Consider the following 19141-nt stretch of genomic DNA (forward strand, 5'->3'; position numbering starts at 1 on the left):
CTACAACCTGTCTTATTCTTTTCATCTCCATTACTGTTCTATAAGAAAGTCTGTCTTTATTTTTAAGAAAAAAAAAAAAAAACAGCTCCTTTTGTTGACCCAAAAAAGAAGAGCTTTTTATTCATCAAATTCCACTCAAGGACAATTTAAATTTCTTTCTAGCATGCAGCCAAATCCTAAATTCTTATAGACTAACAAGTGTAATACAACAAAATTTTTGCAAGAATGATGTTTGCTTCATAAGAAATATTTTATTAATCAACTCAGAAAATTTACACTAGCTGAGCACTGAGATAACATATAGATACAAGTGAAAGAAATTGTTAAAATGCTTCTGATTTGTCTCCAACTCTTGAGCATAAACTGGGTTAAAAATGCCATTTCTCTGCAAATTACTAATATGAACAGCTCACAATAATCTGTATAATGATATAAGAACATTGGCAAACGATGGGGTCCCAAACTAGTGTCATAATATCTCTAATATCAAGCACCCAATTCCTCGTAAACACTGCTGTTCTCAGAACCCTATTTTTGTTTGTAACCATCGTGCACTTGATCTCACTTTGATCTTTGTTACTTTAGCTTCAAAATTTAAACGCACTGCTGTATCCCAAAGCAAACTTTTAGATCCCTTTTGTCATTGCTCGTTCAGGTATAACAATCTTCTTCTGACGAACAAGATTCGTGTCAAGTTTAGCCACTGACCGGCGTTTCCTTCAGCCATGGAATTTAATGCTGAAATGATGTACCATAGTTAGATGAATCTACCCTTTTTCTGTCTCACATGGATGAATAGACATTCCTAAGGTATCTTAGTGTTTTGTTCATTCATGTCAACTCAATCTCCCGAGTTTGCAACAACAGAACTTGTAGTTTCAGCTCAAGAACGAGCCCCAAACCACGAAAACAGGTTGCTCACAACTTCAGAAGGAGCCAAACTTGATTTTATAATTTCCCTTAAACCATTTGCAACACTTTTATACATCCGCTTGAATTGGCAGCGACAACCATATCTGATTTCCCTCTCCAGCAGACACTAGAAACAAATTGACCATTGTCATCGTTTGTCTCCTTTCCAGAAATAGAATCAATGGAACCAAACTGGTGAGAAGTAATCGGCATAGGCAGAGATCTATAGTAAGCATAAACCTGGGAAAGAAAAAGAGAAATACAGATGGAAGCATTTAACAATTGACCATATTTTCAGATAAGGATAAATTTTAATAACATTGGGCAGAACCTCAAATGCATTTTAGTTATATGTTCCCCATCTAATTATTTAAGTGACAGAAAGGTAAATCACGTACCTCGTTACTTTCTGAACCACATGTTATGTAACCGTCATTAACTGATAAACCGACGAAGTTCTGAGAAAGCAAACATTTCACATGCTTAGGGAGAGATATGTTTAGGATGTCAAAGCAAACATTAAATCAAAATCATAAATAGATGAAAAATGACTCAGATTCTAGCATATAGGAAATTTTTAAATTTTAAGAGATAAAGAAAGTAAAAGTAAAAATAAATATATATAAAAATACCTTTTCATTAGTATGGCCGGTAAAGGTTAAGCTGCAAGCATTTGCAGAAAGACTCCTCTTGAGATCCCATAGTTTTAAAGTGTTGTCGGTGGAGGCAGAAACAAGGGTCTCTGAATCCAAGAATTTCACATAGCTTACAGCTTTGCCATGGCCGGCCAATACACACCAGGGTGTTTTAGCATATCTCAGATCATAACAGTAGGTTCTGTAATCCGCAGACCCAAAAGCCAGTAAGTGGGTCGAATGGGCAGAGAACTGGACACAGCAGACATTTGCAAGGCTCCTAATAGTTCCTAAACAGTTTTTCTGCACAAAAAATATATATAGTTATATATAAGGTTTTTATTGAAGCAAAAAGTAAAAAATTTCTTTCAAGTACCATGGATAATTAGAAGGAAAGAAAAGTGACAAAGTATAATAGGCATATTTGGCCACAACAGGATCCTTTCACATTTTTTTAGAATGAAAAAGCTCATCTTGTATAATCATGTGAAAGGACTCCAGTAGGGAGCTTTTTCATTTCCTATAGATAATATCTGTATCATACAAACACAAACTATTTCTTTAAGTAGAAAGAAAAAGATCCAAAGGTAATAAACTTCATCCTTGTTATGTCGACACCTTTCTACTTCAATAAAGCTAGAATCCTCATTACATATACATATAGAGAGAGAAATCATATATATATATACATAGAGAGAGAGAGAGAGCATGCCTCGTTGATGCTCCACAGTTTCACAGAGCAATCATCACTTCCACTGGCTAATTTAGTGGGGTATACTTTTGAAAAGTCAACGGACCATGCTCTCTTCTCATGCTCATTGTATTGAGAGAAAACCTGACCAGTGCTAGCATCCCATAACTGAAAATTCAAGTCAACCATTTCATGAGAAAGTATGGGCATTACAAAACACAAACATATATGTTGTAGTATATACCACAGAATTTTAAGGTGAAAACAAGCTGAGCGTGATGTGTGTCAAGTATAGACAGAAATCCCCACATTTTATAATATCTAAAGGAAAAACTTACAAACATCTGCTCTTTACTTGAACACCCTTCCAATATTACTTTTTTTTTTTGGTAAATCACAATGAAAAACCTGTGCGATAACATTAAGTCACAATTATAGCACAAGATATACAAACCTTGACTGCACCATCATAATCAGCAGAGGCCAAATAGTTTTTGATGTAGTTGTTCCAGGAAACACAACTGATCTTTGATTTGTTTGACATCTCAATCACTGGATAGTGAATATCAACAGAATCATTGAGGAGAGAATTAAACTCAAATATCTTTATTTTCTTTGAAACTCCAGCAGCTGCAAAGTAGTCTTCATCCCTGTCGAAACTCAAGGAGCATATTACATTTGAAGAATTACTAAATTCCCCATTTCTTAAGACTCCGCGCACTTCAAATTTACTGTAACGGGCATACTTGCACAAGCCATCAAAAAAGGCTCCCAGGCAGTCACTTGGATTCTGTTTCTCTTCATCTTTTTGAGCCAAATACCAACTATCCCGATTTTTCAATAACTCGTTATCTTGGCGCACTACTGCATCAGTCTCAGGAAGCTGAATATTGGACCTCATAGAGAAGTATGCACTTTCAAGCTGACTCATATTTTTCATCAATCTTGATTCACTTGTGTTAGAAACAGGGGACAATTGAGAAAGCTTATCTGAACTAGAAGGCTCTCTCTGAACAGATACATTTTGCTTTCCATGCACAGAGGAATCAACATGAGCCAAGTGTTTGGAAGGGTGTCTTCTCTTGATTTCTTCAATATCTCCTTCAAAACACTGTATGTCTTCCACTAACTTAGAGGCATCCTTCTGCTTCTGTTCTTTTAATGACTCGAGGAAATGCAATAGTAATTCTGTCTCACCATCATCCTGGTCAATGGCTAAAGACAACTCCTCTGGACATGCTTCCTGCAATCCATTAACTACTTCAGATTGCAGGATTTCCCTGTAGTCAAAAGCAACAACCAACAACTGAGAATATTGTATCATGGTATAAAGGCAGTTGATGTACAGACTAAAAAAGCAGTTTCTATTTAAATCCACCACATGTCCAAGACTTCCAATACATGAAGAAACAAAAATTTCTAACAGAGGCACAGGAATCGACAACGTAATTGCATATGAATAGATAAAGAATCCAATCACAAAGGTTAAGAGGTTTGTACTATCCTTCAAGAAACTAATGGAAAAACCATATTGCCTAGGCTATTTTTCCAAAAATGTTGTCAGAAAAATCTCCTAAAGGGACCTGAGAGTATGGTGTACTTTTTAGTTGCAACCAGAAAAATGCATATCAACAAATACAATGACCATAGTAGGGCAATTTTGAAGTCTGGTTTCCAAAACGGGGGACTAACTGCTGCATGCCTGAAATATCTCCTTAATGGACCTGCGAGTATGCTGTACCTTTAGTAGCAACCAGAAAATGCATATTGACATTCACCATGGTATGGCAATGGTGATTATTTTAAAGTCAATTCTCATATAGTCATATCCTACAAAGGGTCATCTATACATGCGATGCAAATTGTGACAATTTATCAGATCACAATACAAAGATACAAGGAACCAATTTATAAGGGTTCTAATATCCTGCACATATAAATAGCCTAATTGTCAACAAAGCCATTTCAGGAGGTCAATATAAATATAATATACAAGAAAATTGGAAATATTATCAATCAAAATTATTTTCTAATATATCAACTATATTCACCAAGGCAAAACGTCTTAGAAAATCTTATTCTTTTTTTTTTAATCACATCTGAAACAACTAGCATTTCCATCTTTGAATTAATCATGGACAAGAATTTAGAGCTACCTTGTTGTTGGGCGTGATGATGGTTCGGGATGAAGTAGCCATAGACAGAATCCAGCTTCCTTGGGATTTTCCGAAAGAAAATTTGGAGGAAGGATCCTATGGCGCAAATCCGACATAGCTGTGGCAAGTGTGCTATCCGAATCAAAATGACCAAGTAACTGAAAGAAACAACCCAAATTAATCCATCAGATTTTTCAGTCAATCCCCACATTCACAAACACATGTAAGAAATAGCTAACAAATAACATATCAATTAACATGATCTTTGCAAACAAAGCCCAAAATAAAAACAAACACTCACAAAATAAGCTGCTTGCAGAAATTTTCTAAAAACCGTTAGTACAGTTTTATCTGTTAGGAGCAATACAGCTAATATCAACAGCAGGAAACCATAATTAATAGAATTAAAATTTCTTATTCCATTCAAAATTAACAACGTTTGGTATTTTCAGACCGAATACGAAAGAAATACCTCTCAGAAATTAAACAGACTCGGAGAAGATAATAAGAAAGCACCAAGCACCAAAGAACTAAGTGAACCATGGCAACTAATTAAAGCAGAAAGAATTGAAGTAAAGAATGGAAGACTAACCGTCATGACCTTGGGTCAGAGCTCACTTTATCGTTGCTTAACAAATTATCAACTATTGGTCCAGAAAACTTTAATAATTAAAACATCTCCACAGAGGAAAAGCCAATGGAAAATAAGTGCAGTAGAATAAATCAGTTTTCTTAGTTACTTCTCTGACATGGAATGGAATGTTGGGTAATAAATTGGAAACATTCAAAGTAGACAAAAACGATGTCAAGGATAAAGATAAAAAGTGGACAAATGTACTTTTTGATAAGGCTGCTTCCTAAATTATGAAACTCTACTTAAGATTCAACTCTTATTAAATTCAGGGAAAAAAAATGTTAAGTGATGTTTTTAACACACACAAAATGTAAAAAAGATGCCTGTAACCATAAAATTGAGGAAAAAGTTCAATCTCAAATAATTTTAAAAAAAAAAAGCTGGGACTTATATAACACTGCAACAATAATGCGATTAAGCTGTACCCGTATACTTCACATAACATGAAAGAATATATATACATTTTCAGCAGGATATAGATGGTAGATGAAAGCAAGTAAGAGAAAAAATGTTGTTCGACAATCTCCATACCTCAAACAAAAAAACACCCAACGAGTAGATATTTGATAACATTTTGCAGCTCCCCTCAGTGAGTTCCTCGGGACTTCTATACCACTTCTCTTCCAACTGCTCACTTCCATATGTCATCTGTTCTCTTGCATGAGAGATTGGGGGACTACTAGACTTGCTTTCCATTCCATGTTTTGTAACTAAGTCACCTTCATCAAATTCATTAAAGGTAATTTTTTGATCTGTAATGTTAATGTGACTAGCATTTGCAATTTCCTGTTTAAAGCCTGAATTTGAAGAAAACTGGAACCACTGTTTAAGACCTCTTGCATTCTGGATGAACTTTTGCTTCTTTGCACTTAAACCAATTGAGGCAAAATTATTCTGCTCCACTGGCCTTGAGGCAAAATTATTCTGCTCCACTGGTCTCTTCCTACGCAAACCATGCTCTGAGTGAGAAAAATCTTGATCCTTCACACTCTGTGATATCTCTTTCTTGTCGGGTGATCCAAGATACTTGACCTTATTTGAAGACAACAGCTTGAAATAAGATGGACTTAAGCTCTGCAAGGCAACTCCCTCAGAATGAGAATGATCCACCAGTTCCACGATTTGTCGAAAAATATACAGGCGCTCCCCTTTATTAACTTTTAAGCGCCCAACCTTGAGCCATTCTCTCAAATTGACTCCTCTACAATCAGAACCACCAGCCCTAGATCTAGTTTTCAACTCATGGGAAGGCGGATTAACAATTTTAGAATCCAGACCCTGTGATGTGTCGGGAGCTGCCATACTTCCACCACCAAGCCTGGATTTATTCTTTACCCTAGCCTCAGGATGAGAGGTGACATTAGGCGGGCCTTTACAAATTATCCCCTTGCCTTTCAATGTATTTTTCACAAAAAATTCCGAAAATCCTGATTTAGATAGAATCTTTGTTCGGATAGAACCTGGAGCATTACTTGAAATCATCCTATTTTCAGAATTTGCAAATTCCTCCACAACTTCATTTTGGTTATCATCACATGCCTTTTGTGCCAAAAACTCAGGGAAAGATGAGTAACCCACATCCTCCAAACTACTTGGCATTCTCTGACCGTTATCCCTGTATGCAGTATTTGCATGTGAGCTTCCACTGCCTGAACCACTTCCTAATTGATATAGATGTTGCCACTGGGTCTGTCTAGTCTGCACTCTTCCTAAATTAGCTGATGTCCCAACAATAGCTAAATTAGACCCATTGAAATTTCTCACGGTTAATTCTTCCACTGAGACACCAGTATCATCCATTGTGCGAGGACAACTATTGTACGGGTTTTCTAGTGTATTTACATGGTTTAAACTCTGTACATGTTTACCATCTAACATTTCTTCAAATTCCTGATGCGAGCTCCTTGCATAGTCACCCTCACCTGGCAGTAGCATCTCCTGCGAATTCAACATTTCTCCTGTGGGTTTCAGAAAAAACTCGTTCTCTTTGCCTTGAAGGCGTCCACGTTCAACTGCATCCAGTGGGGTAACCTCCTCCCCCACACCATCATCCATGCTTCTAAACATACTTTATTCACATATATCCATGAACAAGAGTTGCACTATCAGTCAAAACTCCGAAACCAACTAATGTTGTTACACTAAATACTTCTGCATAGAAGAAATACCACTGTCAATATTACAATACTAGCAAGTTAAAAGGCAATGCCCAAAAGATCAAAACATGAAATTATTCTAGCTACCCTTCATCTTAACTAGAAAATATGAATATCTAGCCAGACCTCAGTAATATGCTACTTTCAATTTTACAAACAACAAGTTTTAGAACAAAGCTAGCAACCACACCACGTACGTTATATTCATGATCGATCAATGGACGGAGGCAAACAGCTCTATAAAGTCTCTAGTACTTACACGAGAGATAGACCACAACTATTTTCCGTTTGGCTGCCAAGAAAACAAAACGAAAGGGGGAGAAAGAAAGAAAGAAAAACGTAACAGTATGCATACAATTCCATTTCACATATATAAACTGACTCAAAACATGAAACAAAATCTCATTCAGCTCAAATGAGTTGTTAATTCTACAATTCTCACACACACAATCACCTAATAATTCTCATCAATTTTCTCGGCAACCAAACAGGTAAAGAATTGGAAGCTCAAACTGTAGAAAAAACAATGAAATCAAAGGCATACCTATACGAATTCCAACAAAGCAAACGAAGCACCGGAACATGAAAAGCCGCGAAATGCAACCTCAACGAGGTAAGAAGGAAACCCTAAAAGGCAGAGCAAAACTGAGAGCAGTGGTGAAAGAAGAACAATCCAAAAGCACACAATAATAATAAAGCGATGGATGGAGAAGCGTATGGTATTTACCAGAAAAAAGAAAATGTATTGCAATGACAAATATCTTTTCAGCAACCTCACAATCCTTTCATTTCACCTCTTTTTCTTTTTTCTTTTTTCTTTTTTCTTTTTTTATATAATTTTTTTGAGAATTTAGATAATTCATTTTTTAAGACAGCAGATAAAAAATAAAATAAATAAATAAATAAAAAAGAGTACCGACTTTTTTTAATTAAAAATAATAAATAAAAACAAAAGATATTTATAAAAAACGGTGTATGGTGTGAACTGGCGCTCACTACCACTAATTTATATATATATATATAAATTTTTATCTAAATTTATTTTTGCTTTCGAAACGAAAATACGAAATTTAGTTTATGTTTGATAAAATTATTAGAAATAAATAATATAAAATTAAATTAATTATACAAACTATAAACATTCAAGTAAATAATAACTAAGAACTCTGGAAAATCATATACAAATAAATAAAAAATCTGAGTTCAGAAATAAAATTGTTGATAAATATGTAACAAAAGAATTTTATTTTGTGTGAAATTTAATTTTGTTTTATATAATTTAATTTAGAATAGTATTCTTCTTCTTGAGGAAGTAATTTGTGTGTAGAAAATAGATTAAAGAAAAGAGGTTAAAAAAAGAAGAAAGATTGATTTGATGGTGATATAAGAAGAACCTTGTTTTGATTTTAGATTGGAATGGGGCACGTAGGTCCAGCATGGGGCCACAAACTGTGGCACGTTAAATAAACTCTAGGCTCTCCTTCTGCCACGTCATCACTAAATCATCTCACTCCATAAGATAATTTAATTTAGCTGTGTGCATCCGTACACCCGATCCTATCCAATTTTCTTTTACTGATTCAATACAATCTAATTCAATTAGAGAGTGGAATTTGAAAATTATCATCTAATTTAATCTAATTAATTTTTAAAATTAAATCCAATATAATTGGATTGGTTTGATTTTTCAATTAGATTTTAAGTTTGAACGTAACTTTTAATATTAATTTAAAAATATAAAATAAATAGTATCATTCATTTAGGTTTAATATTACATAAAGTTATCAATTTTACATATTAATTCAACTAAAAATTTTAAGTATTATTGAATTAAGATGAATTAGTTTGATTAAAGTTATATAGTATTGAAAATGAGTTGTATTAAACCATGTAGAAGATTTTACAATTGTTTCGGATTCACTCATTTTCAAAAACCTATAATGAAATAAGAGAGGGATGAGAATAAATGTGTATCTTTAGTATTTTTTTCTCTAATTATATGTAGGAAGGTATAGAAAAAGACTAGTAGTTAGTCAATAATAATATATTCAAAAAAATATATAAATAATTCAATATTTTTAAATATATATTATATGTAATTGAATTAGATACAATTTTAATTGTTGACCGCCTTTAGTTTAATCTGATTGGCCAACTACTGATGATTCAGGTGGGCGTGGCGGGCGTTAAAGACACGTATTGACCATGGAGTTGGAGTTGTATGGTCCAATCTGTTGGATCCAACACCAAGTTGCGAGCAGAACTCTGGTTCCCAGGCCCAACACCAATGTTGGGCTATTTGAATAACTACATTTTTAGACACTAAGAGCATCACCAACGCACGTTGCCACTAAGGTGGCTGTTGACCATTTTCTGACACCATACCAGTTTATGCATTGGAGGAGTTGAAAATTTAAACAAAACTAAGGCACCGTTGCCACTATGAGGCAACGGTGCTTTTTCTTTTTTTTTTAAAATTATATATATATAAATAAAATGTTTTACAGAGATGTATATATATTTGTTACTATTTTATTTTTACCATTTTATTTTTACCGTTTATCACATAATTTTTTTTTATTATTTTTTTTTATAAATACTCATTTATTTCATTCAATTTTCACATAATTACATACATCTTCTTCCAAATTATCAATATCACAAAATTTCTTTTCTTACCAATGGATTCCCAAAATTCTCCAAATACCAACTCCCAAAATCTAAATTTTCAAAATTCATCATTTTCTCCACATACCAATCCCCAAAATCCAAATTTTCAAAATTTATCATCGCAATCTTCAAGCAGACTTGGTAGAGCACATATGGTCAAAATTTAGAAATCATTTTAATTAGCATTTTTTAATTATGTTAGATTGATTAATTATGATTATGTCATTTTATAAGCTCCTTTAAATTTCATCTAATTTAAATTTGATGTAATATTTATTTATATTAATATATGGATTTAAAAATTTAGTGTGGCAATATTTATAATTACAAAATAATATATTAAATAATAATATGTGGGGCCATAGTTGACAACTTTTGGAGTGACTTAGCATTTGAGCACTTTTATGAAAAAAGTTGCCAAAAGTGATGTGGATGAGAGAGAAAATAAAAAATTATATTTTGGGATGATTTGGATATATTAAGCCACCATTAGGGTATCCACCATTGGAGTTGCTCTAACTGATGAAATCCCAATTCCCAATTCCCAATTAAAATTAATAGAATATGTGGGAATTTTCTACGTGTCACAAGATGATGCAGGAGAAATTAGGGGTTAATTGGATCCATTCAATAAACTTAAGCTCATCCAATCTAATTTAATTATTCATTGGATATTGAATTTTTACATTCGATCCAATCCAATCCAATCCAATTGAATAGAGTTAACCGATTTGATCTAATTCAATTGGATTGCATCAGTTTCATCCATTTGATGCATCTCTGGGTTATTTATTGGATCGGATCGAATCCATCAAATCATTTAAAGTCTTTTAAATCTAATTTTCATGTATATTTCCATTATAAAACATACAAATTAATCATCAAAATGAAAACACTATTTAGTTCTAATAATTTAGAAGCATACAGCACAAATTCATCTAAATTAGAAGCATATATGTAACTGGATGATTGTTGGATCGGTTCGGTCGATTTTTATTGGATGTTGGACCACCATCCAACAACCGACCGATCCAATTTGGATTTTTAAAAATTACATCTATTCCAATCCAATAGTAATTGGATATTTAATTTTTGGCGGTCGGATATAATTAGATTGGATATATTATGCACACCCCTAGGAGAAATTATATAATAATCAATGTAAATGATGATAGTTTGGTAAGAATTTAAGTGTCGTTTGGTTGCAAAACAAAAATGATAATGGTAATAGGAATGGAATGTAATTTTGATTCTATTGTTCGACCGAGACTTTGAAATCAACAACATAATAATTTGGTATAATATGGAATGTAATGAAATTTATATTATTTTGACCCAATTGCCTCTTTTATTTACTCTAGAAAATATGTTTTATGGTTTATACTTTTTTGGACCATGTGTTTTGTCTCATTACCTGTTTGGAGCTTGTATTTTGACAAATTACTTTTTGGACCCTATGTTTTGTAAAATTGTTAAAATAAAACCCTAAACTCAATTTTGATGAAGAAAAAATTGAATATAACAACACAGTTTTTAACCATAATGATTTTATTTTTGTTCTGAATTGTTAGTTTGGTAAATTATTTGTGATTTTAGTTGAGAAAACATGAATCAAAATCGGGTTTAGGGTTCTATTTTAACCATTTTATAAAATATAGGGTCTAAAAAGTAATTTGTCAAAACACAGGGTCCAAACAGGTAATGGGAAAAAACACAGGGTCCAAAAAGGTATAAACCCTATTTTTTAATTAAATTACTCTTATATACTAATTAAACAAATAAAGAATATATAATATACATCATTGTTTTGTAGAAAGAAATACAATAAACTAGCATTGATTCTTAGAAAAATGTACTTAATTAAATGGATCTAGTTTTTTTTTTTTTTTTAAATATGAGTATCGCATTATTATTATTGTATTTTATTAGATTTGATTATTAAAAATAAATTAATAAACTATTTTTACATAATACTATAAAAATATACTTTTTATAGTAAGATATATATATATATTTCACTATTAATAGTTTGTAATTGGTGTTATATTTTATATAATTTAAAATTTTAACCAGAATGTTTGTTTTAAAAAAAAATTACATACACATATAATTTAAGCATATAATCCATATATTTCCAAAAGATGATCTATCTATTATAATCATATTAAAAAAATAATCGCAATACTATGTACATAAATAAATATAAGATATATAATTATAGCATATCTACATGTAATATATTAAAAATATAGTAAGTATATTTTTTTAGAGAACCAATATTTATAAAATATTCATCTTATTTTAAGTTGATTTTTTATTTTTATTTTATTTCTATATTAATGGTTTTCAAAAACCAATGGAAAATAAGCACAATCACTTGAATATCTTATAATTTAAAAAAAATTATATCTCTTCTATATAAAAAGTGTGTAGATAACGAAAATTCTTAATTTTAATAGTTTGTTTTGTTAACTTCATATTCTAAATATTTAACGAAATATATATTTAAAATTAATTAAAAATATATATTTATTAATTATATTAATATAATTCAAATTCAAATATTGTTAAATATCATTATTATAATAAATTATAATACAATTTCTTAAAATATATATAATACAAGAATAGATATTTAATAATTATATTAATAAAAATTTAAATGTTATAAAATATTATTATGATAATAATATATAATCACATTTTTTTACTAATTATATTAATATGAATTCAAATATTATAAAATATTATTATTATAACAATATTTAATACTCATATTAATATAAATTTAAATATTATAAAATATCATTATAATAATATAATATAATACATAATCTAAAGTTTTATTAAAAAAATTATCATTTATGTTTAAAAATGTTGTTATATTATATATATATTTTTTTTAATTATTAATGATGTTTTGGTTTAATTTTTTATTTAATATGGTTATGTTATTTATTTATATATAATATTTTTATTTATTTGAAATTTATATGAAAATAATATAAATTTAATAAAAATAATTAATAAATTCCATAAATAAAATTAAGCAAAAACATGCATGTATCTATTATATAAATATATATATATATATATCAAACACGTTCTTTTAACCCAAAGACTAACTAGACAATAAAAAGTACAAGGAAAAAACAAAAATAAAAGGCGGAAATTACAAACTTATAAACAAAAAGTATGATTAAAAATGACCCAGTTTTTTTTTTTTTAGCATAAAAATGACTCAGTTTATGAATGGCTTTTCCATCCAATTTACAATGGAATAACATCTCCTTTGTTTCATTGAAAAGCAATTACGTTGGAAAATAAATTCCTAAATAAAAAAGGAAACCAAACATGGTAATCAGAATCAATTCCACCCAATTCTTACCAACCAAACATTACCTAAATTAAACTACTTTATCTATGATTAACTTGATATGAAATTTGGATATTTATCAACTTTTCCTTTCTTTTATTTTTTTCCTTTTCTTCTTGTGCTTGAAACCCCAAACAATGTGACTTAATATATACTTGTTAGTTTTCAAGTGTTTTGGTCAGTATTAGCAGCAGTGATTGCCAAAGATGGAAATGGATTCATTTGTGAAATTAACTCATGGAAGCTCAAGCAAGAGCTTGCTTACTTAGCTTTCAAGATGTGTGCCTCAATAAGGATGGTCTCACAAATCAAATGCTTTACCGATTCAAAATATACACTCAAACATTACACACAGTGATATAGTCGTTTAACCTAGTCAATCATATTTATTAAAACTAGGACCCACTGTTTTAAAAAACATTGACACGTCATTGTGTGTAATATTTGAGTATATATTTTGAGTGCACATATCATTACTCTTTGTTTTAAGTGCTCTGCGTGGCAGATTTTTTATATTTTTTTTCAGAAAAATTTGAGCTTAGGATTTCACTTTCTGTTTGGGATTAGAAAGGAACAGAACACTGCTTCCCATTCTATGGCCAAATGGGCTTTTGGAAGGTCCCCCCATTGTGGCCACCAAGCTTTTTCTCCATGTTCTATTGAGATTTAGCTTTCTTCAAGCAAAAGATATACATATACTAGTAACTACTATCTGTTCAGCTTTGACTATAACAGTCACTTAGCAAGTTTTGTACAAGAGGGAGACAAAAGAATCATATCAACATTGACTTAACAAAGGCAGGAGAGGGTTTTAGACCCCTGCTAAGGTAGTGGACTAATTATATATATATATATATATATATACAGATGTTCTAGGCAGCATTTAGTGTTAGTCTAATCCATCTGACTATCGAGAGCTACAAGCAAGCAAGAACAACCAGCAACAAAAGATCCAAAATGCAGAGTACAAGAATCCTCTTGACTGCCCTGATCAAGTAGATGAAAATGGTGTGCCAAACTGCTGGTCTTCTACACTCACTTAACTTAGTTAAATTAATCTCTGGCTTTCTAAGATGATCTCATCTAAATCGATGCTACCATCACTGTCAGAAGAGGTACTAACCTCAAATTTGAAAGCATCAGCCTCATCGTCAACCATTAGCTTGTTAAGAATAGTTGGAGAGCTTATTTCTCCTACTGTCTTCTCTTCACATTTTACTTGATCATGTTTTGATGGGGTTTTTAGGTTCTCAGCATCATTTGTAGATGTTGCAGACATATTATTGATTGTTGAACCATCAAGCTTCATCTTGCTCTCACTTACATTCGGTGACCAAGGTCTTTTTCGTTTGCACAGTGGTATGGGCTTAATATCCCAATCCATCAGATCAATAGGGTCTTTATCGGGAAGTTTTCGCGAAAATTCTTTATCATGCAAACTGCTTCCTGGTGGAGCATTTTCATCATCACTATCAATGATAACAATAGCTTGTTGTTCAAAAGCAGATTTCTTGTCACCTGCATTGAACATGGAAGTTAGGAATCTTATTAATGCATATCTACCCAAATGTACTAGACCTGTCTTCAAATTCAAAAAAGGAATATCCTTGTTCAGTTATATTTATGGAATGCCTGATAAAAAATTTCTTTGACCAAATTTCAATCCCAACTTAGGCAGTGCTACTTAGTCTATCAATTGTAACTATGCTGCCACTCCAAACTTGATCTTTGATACATGAAGCATATAACAAAAGTAGATGGTAAGCACATCAGACTAGATCATTGTATTCTTAGATAGTAGCAAGCCGATACTTGACGATCATTTTCAAATATAACGCAGAACAATTTTTATCTAATAGAATGATTAATGGCGATGAAACCTGATGCACATATCATGGATCCTCTCATTATATAAATTTATGCCAACTCGGATTGGAACACAAAGCACAAGCTCATTATAGAGAAAGAGTAACAAAAGCTCATCTTTGACAAGTTTGACAACATTAAGGCTTTAATTAAGTACCACTGACTTACCTTGCCTGCAAAAGTCATTGAAAAACCTAGGCTAATTCAGGCAAAAAGAATCAGCCTGCTATGCTTGTTTCTTGAACATAATAAAGCAATACAAATACCCAATGACTACCACCTAATCAAGGCAAACAAAGTAATAAATTCTCTTTGTTTCCTTTGTGAATTATTTCTCATCCCGGACATAGTTTAGTAATTGAGTCATAACTTTCACTACGTATCAATCAAGTTCTTTGGTGATTACAGCATTCGGGTAGTGATACATTCATACTTTAATATAAATTAGTCCCTAGCACAACAAAATGCATTAATGGCACCGTAATCTACCTACAAAAATGTCCTCCTACACTTATCACTTATTAGTACAAACTACAAAGTCCTTTCCACAACATTTAATTCTTTCAAACCACATTTTGATTTAACTTTTTCTCATAGAATCAGATGCCTGTTTTTACTACACTCTATTAGCAATTTAGCATTTTCCTTTGATTCAAATAAACATGCTTGATAAGTAAATGGCAAGAATCAAAGCAAATGAAGATCTTACTTGACAAATCTTGGTTCCTTGAAACGGTTGAAGATGAAGGAAGATGAGCAGAGCCTGAAACGACAGCGAATCCATCATTTTTACCAGCACCCTTCTCTCCATTTGCCTTGTTAGACTCAGAGGAACATGTGGCTGTTACTCTTGGAACCAAAGAATCCATTTTTAAATATATTTCCGTTTCAGCCTCTAATAAGGAGACCCTTTTCTCCAATCCCTCAAAAAATTTCTTCCAAACCTCTGCATCTTCCTCAGCTCTAATTTTTGCAGACTCTAAAACCTTGTTCTTTTCCATGATCTGAGCAATCTCATCCACTTTTTCTCTCTCACTCTTCTTAGCATCTTTCAGTAATCGTTCTAACATTTCTTCAAATTTTCGAGAATTCTCCTCCGCCAATTTCTTTCCCTCATCTACCTTCATAACTCTTTTCTCAGCCACTCTCGCTCTCTCATCAGCTTCTCTTGCTTTCTCCTCCACAACTCTCGCTCTTTCATCAACTTCTATTGCTCTCTCTTCTGCCACTCTTATTCTCTCATCAGCTCCTCTTACTCTCTCCTCCACCACTCTCGCTCTCTCATCAGCTTCTTTCCCTCTCTCCTCAGCCTCTCGAGCTCTCTCCTCTGCGACCTTCACTCTCTCTTGCATGATCTCATAATTCTGTCGCAAAATTCTTTTCTCTGAACTGTCCTCCCTCAACCTCTTAAGCTCAAGATCAAGTTGTACATTTTCAGACTCCATCTCCTTGATTTTTTTCTTAAGCTTGTTTTCTTTAATGACCAGAATCTCCTCGACCCTGTCAAAATCAGAGGACCGAAATGCCGTCCTGAGGTCTGAAATGAGCTCCGAAATGCTCATATAATCACCTACTTCATCACTACGGTCCAAACTGCAACCAGGTGGAGACCCGGCCTCCATTATCACTGCCCCACAAAACCCACAAAAAAAGTGAGAAATATCCAAATGCAATTGAATGCAAACTACTAGCGCTTAAGAAACTCAAAAATATAGCAACTATTCTAGTATGGGAGAAGCTAACCAAATTTGCAAGACCATCACCATAAAATGTACTCACCAAATGGCTTATTTATACAGGTCATATAAGTGGTTAGTTAACCACAGTAACACAAGACTAGACCATATGGGAGTGTTTGGTATAGGGTAAAGTGAAGGTGGGAATGAGAATCTAAAAGACTTCCTATGTTTGCTTCAATTTTTTAGGGGTAAAGTTAATAATTTTTGTGGGTCTCACATGTATTTTAAGTGGAAAGTGAATCATTTTATACACTTGAGTTTAATATTAACTCCATACTAAGTTCCTCTACACTTTCCAAAGTCACTCAACTGCTCAAAACAAATCCCCTATAAGTAATCTCAACAGATCAAGATTACCAGACGAGTTACAAATCTCTAAACATAAATAACAAACCACTAACTGAAAACACTTGTCAAACAGTATCATCAATTAACTCCTTATTACACATATACTCAACAACACTAATTAACAAAAAAAAAGTTATCTATTCCTGTGTATATATATAAATATATATATATTCCTAATTGGACTTATTTTCCAGCTTAATTAGTAAATATGATATTCCATTCATTGTTTTATGTGTTTATTACAGTCTGATACATTTTTTTTCCTTCAAGTATTGACTCCAAATAATCACAACAGGGAATAATAAAGACAGCATAGGAATCACGAAGCACAATTGTTTTATCTCTTCTATGAGGAGATCAAAATGTAGGACTATGAATATAAAGTCATGATATCATAAACACCAAATAAAAAACTCATTCAGTGAGATCAAAAACACTATTAGTCTAGAATGAGAAAAGAAAACAAATTCATTTCCACAGCCATTTTTAAAGCACAATGCAAAGCTCTCAATTCAGCCTCCAAAAATGATGCACACAATAATGTATATATACATATATAACATTCAGTTTGTAAAGAAAAAAACTCTCAGAGCATATTCAAAGATATTCAAACTCAAAGTTCAGAGTGACCTTGTGGCTGATGGCAACAAAAACCTGAGGAGAGGAGAGGGAGATCCGAAGTTAGCTTCAACTGGGCAGTTGGGAGGGGTCACGAGTCAACTGGGATCGCTGAGTTAGAGGAGTTGCACCGTCAATGTTAGAGTAGTCATGCCGCCGCCGACGGTCTTGTGAGGTGAGAAGGAAGGGCGGCTCCTCTGCTGTCTTTACGAATGGTGGAGAATAGTGGTTTTAGGGATTTTGCATAAAGTTTCAGAAAAGATAGAAAACGAGAAATTGTTGTTTTCAATTTTGCAACTCAAAATTAGAAGATTGATTTGGATATGTTTTTCAAAAACAAACTACCAATCATAATATCATATATTTACATGGGTACCACAGATTTTAAAATCCCAAAATGATAAAATTGTATCTGGATTCACTACCAATCACACCCATAGTGAAGAAGTTGAAAGCTGGGAATAAAAACATAGCAGATATATCTCATTCTCAGTCTCAGATTAAAACCAAATAAATAGCTATATACACAAGTATCATTTTCAGACCAATTCCAAAAAAGTGAGAAATGGAGTGAAGAAGTGGAAAGCTGGGGAATATAAACATAAAAGATTATATCTCATTCTCAGTCTCAGTCTCAGTCTCAGATTAAAACCAAATATATAGGACACAACTATCATATTCAGACCAATTCCTTTCTTTAAAAACATCAGTATCTATAAAAACATCCATTTCCCGATTCTCATATCACATATTCACTACAGATCATCAAATAAACGAATCAATATAACAATGCAGCTCAAATGAATTTCACACTGATAGTATCATTGTTCTAAAAAAAAAATCAAAATCAAAATACCTCAGGGGAAGAAGGATGTGGAGCTCGGAGGAGTGAAGTAGTGAACTGAAGCAGGAAGTCAAACCGGAGCACCGTAGAGAATTGGGAAGAGAGAAAGACTGGAATAGAAAGGGATTTTAGGGTTATTTATTTACACATCAGTTGTCGTTAATACTTCCAAGTTCCAACCACCACTGTTTAACTTTGTTTTTCTTTTTCTTTTTTCAAATATGTATGTCTTTAGAAATTCTGCCATTTTCATTTTTTTTTAAATATGCCATAGTTAGAAATAACTTGTAATTTCTTTTTATTTTTAATCTTGATATTATCTTGATGAGAGGATGTATAATATGGTATTTCACACACCAATGGTATGCATTCAAATTTAGCAAAAATAGTAACAAAGTTTTAAATATAAAAGTTTAGACTGAAATTTAAAGTATTGATGTGAGATAGGGGTGCACAAAAAAAAAACGTTAATTCGCCCCACCCGGCCAACTCATCA

At 32.3% G+C, this 19141-nt stretch overlaps 2 protein-coding genes across 6 annotated transcripts; both read right to left on the reverse strand.

Annotated features, from left to right (window-relative positions):
- Nucleotides 1-214: 214 nt before the first annotated feature.
- On the reverse strand, nucleotides 215-7957 carry LOC133778561 (protein SPA1-RELATED 2). 2 transcript variants are annotated; one of them, XM_062218527.1, is made up of 8 exons: nucleotides 7729-7955; nucleotides 5560-7179; nucleotides 4395-4552; nucleotides 2693-3518; nucleotides 2260-2406; nucleotides 1545-1850; nucleotides 1311-1370; nucleotides 215-1152 (listed from the first exon to the last, which is right to left on the reverse strand). In XM_062218527.1, exons 2-8 carry the CDS (start codon nucleotides 7093-7095, stop codon nucleotides 961-963), a joined length of 3225 nt encoding a protein of 1074 aa, XP_062074511.1. In that variant the 5' UTR covers nucleotides 7096-7179; nucleotides 7729-7955; the 3' UTR covers nucleotides 215-960. The 2 variants fall into 2 exon arrangements, with proteins under 2 accessions (XP_062074511.1, XP_062074512.1); XM_062218528.1 differs by lacking the exon at nucleotides 2260-2406 and having other exon boundaries at nucleotides 7729-7957.
- Nucleotides 7958-13857: 5900 nt separating this feature from the next.
- On the reverse strand, nucleotides 13858-18838 carry LOC133778562 (uncharacterized). Of its 4 annotated transcripts, none has more exons than XM_062218531.1 (4): nucleotides 18658-18838; nucleotides 17814-18001; nucleotides 15806-16723; nucleotides 13858-14748 (listed from the first exon to the last, which is right to left on the reverse strand). In XM_062218531.1, exons 3-4 carry the CDS (start codon nucleotides 16716-16718, stop codon nucleotides 14279-14281), a joined length of 1383 nt encoding a protein of 460 aa, XP_062074515.1. In that variant the 5' UTR covers nucleotides 16719-16723; nucleotides 17814-18001; nucleotides 18658-18838; the 3' UTR covers nucleotides 13858-14278. The 4 variants fall into 4 exon arrangements, with proteins under 4 accessions (XP_062074515.1, XP_062074514.1, XP_062074513.1 ...); XM_062218530.1 differs by having other exon boundaries at nucleotides 17838-18005; XM_062218529.1 differs by having other exon boundaries at nucleotides 17814-18005.
- Between the last annotated feature and the right edge of the window lie 303 nt (nucleotides 18839-19141).

Source organism: Humulus lupulus, chromosome 5, assembly GCF_963169125.1.
Source record: "Humulus lupulus chromosome 5, drHumLupu1.1, whole genome shotgun sequence".
Classification (NCBI taxonomy): domain Eukaryota; kingdom Viridiplantae; phylum Streptophyta; class Magnoliopsida; order Rosales; family Cannabaceae; genus Humulus; species Humulus lupulus.

Coding starts and splice junctions, on each gene's coding strand:
- LOC133778561 (XM_062218527.1), bottom strand. CDS start 7,095: ATGTTTAGAAGCATGGATGATGGTGTGGGGGAGGAGGTTACCCCACTG. Junction 1,851..2,259: donor AACTGTGGAGCATCAACGAG/GCATGCTCTCTC, acceptor TTTTTTGTGCAG/AAAAACTGTTTAGGAACTAT. Junction 1,371..1,544: donor CCGGCCATACTAATGAAAAG/GTATTTTTATAT, acceptor TTGCTTTCTCAG/AACTTCGTCGGTTTATCAGT.
- LOC133778562 (XM_062218532.1), bottom strand. CDS start 16,718: ATGGAGGCCGGGTCTCCACCTGGTTGCAGTTTGGACCGTAGTGATGAA. Junction 14,749..15,805: donor AAGGAACCAAGATTTGTCAA/GTAAGATCTTCA, acceptor TGTTCAATGCAG/GTGACAAGAAATCTGCTTTT.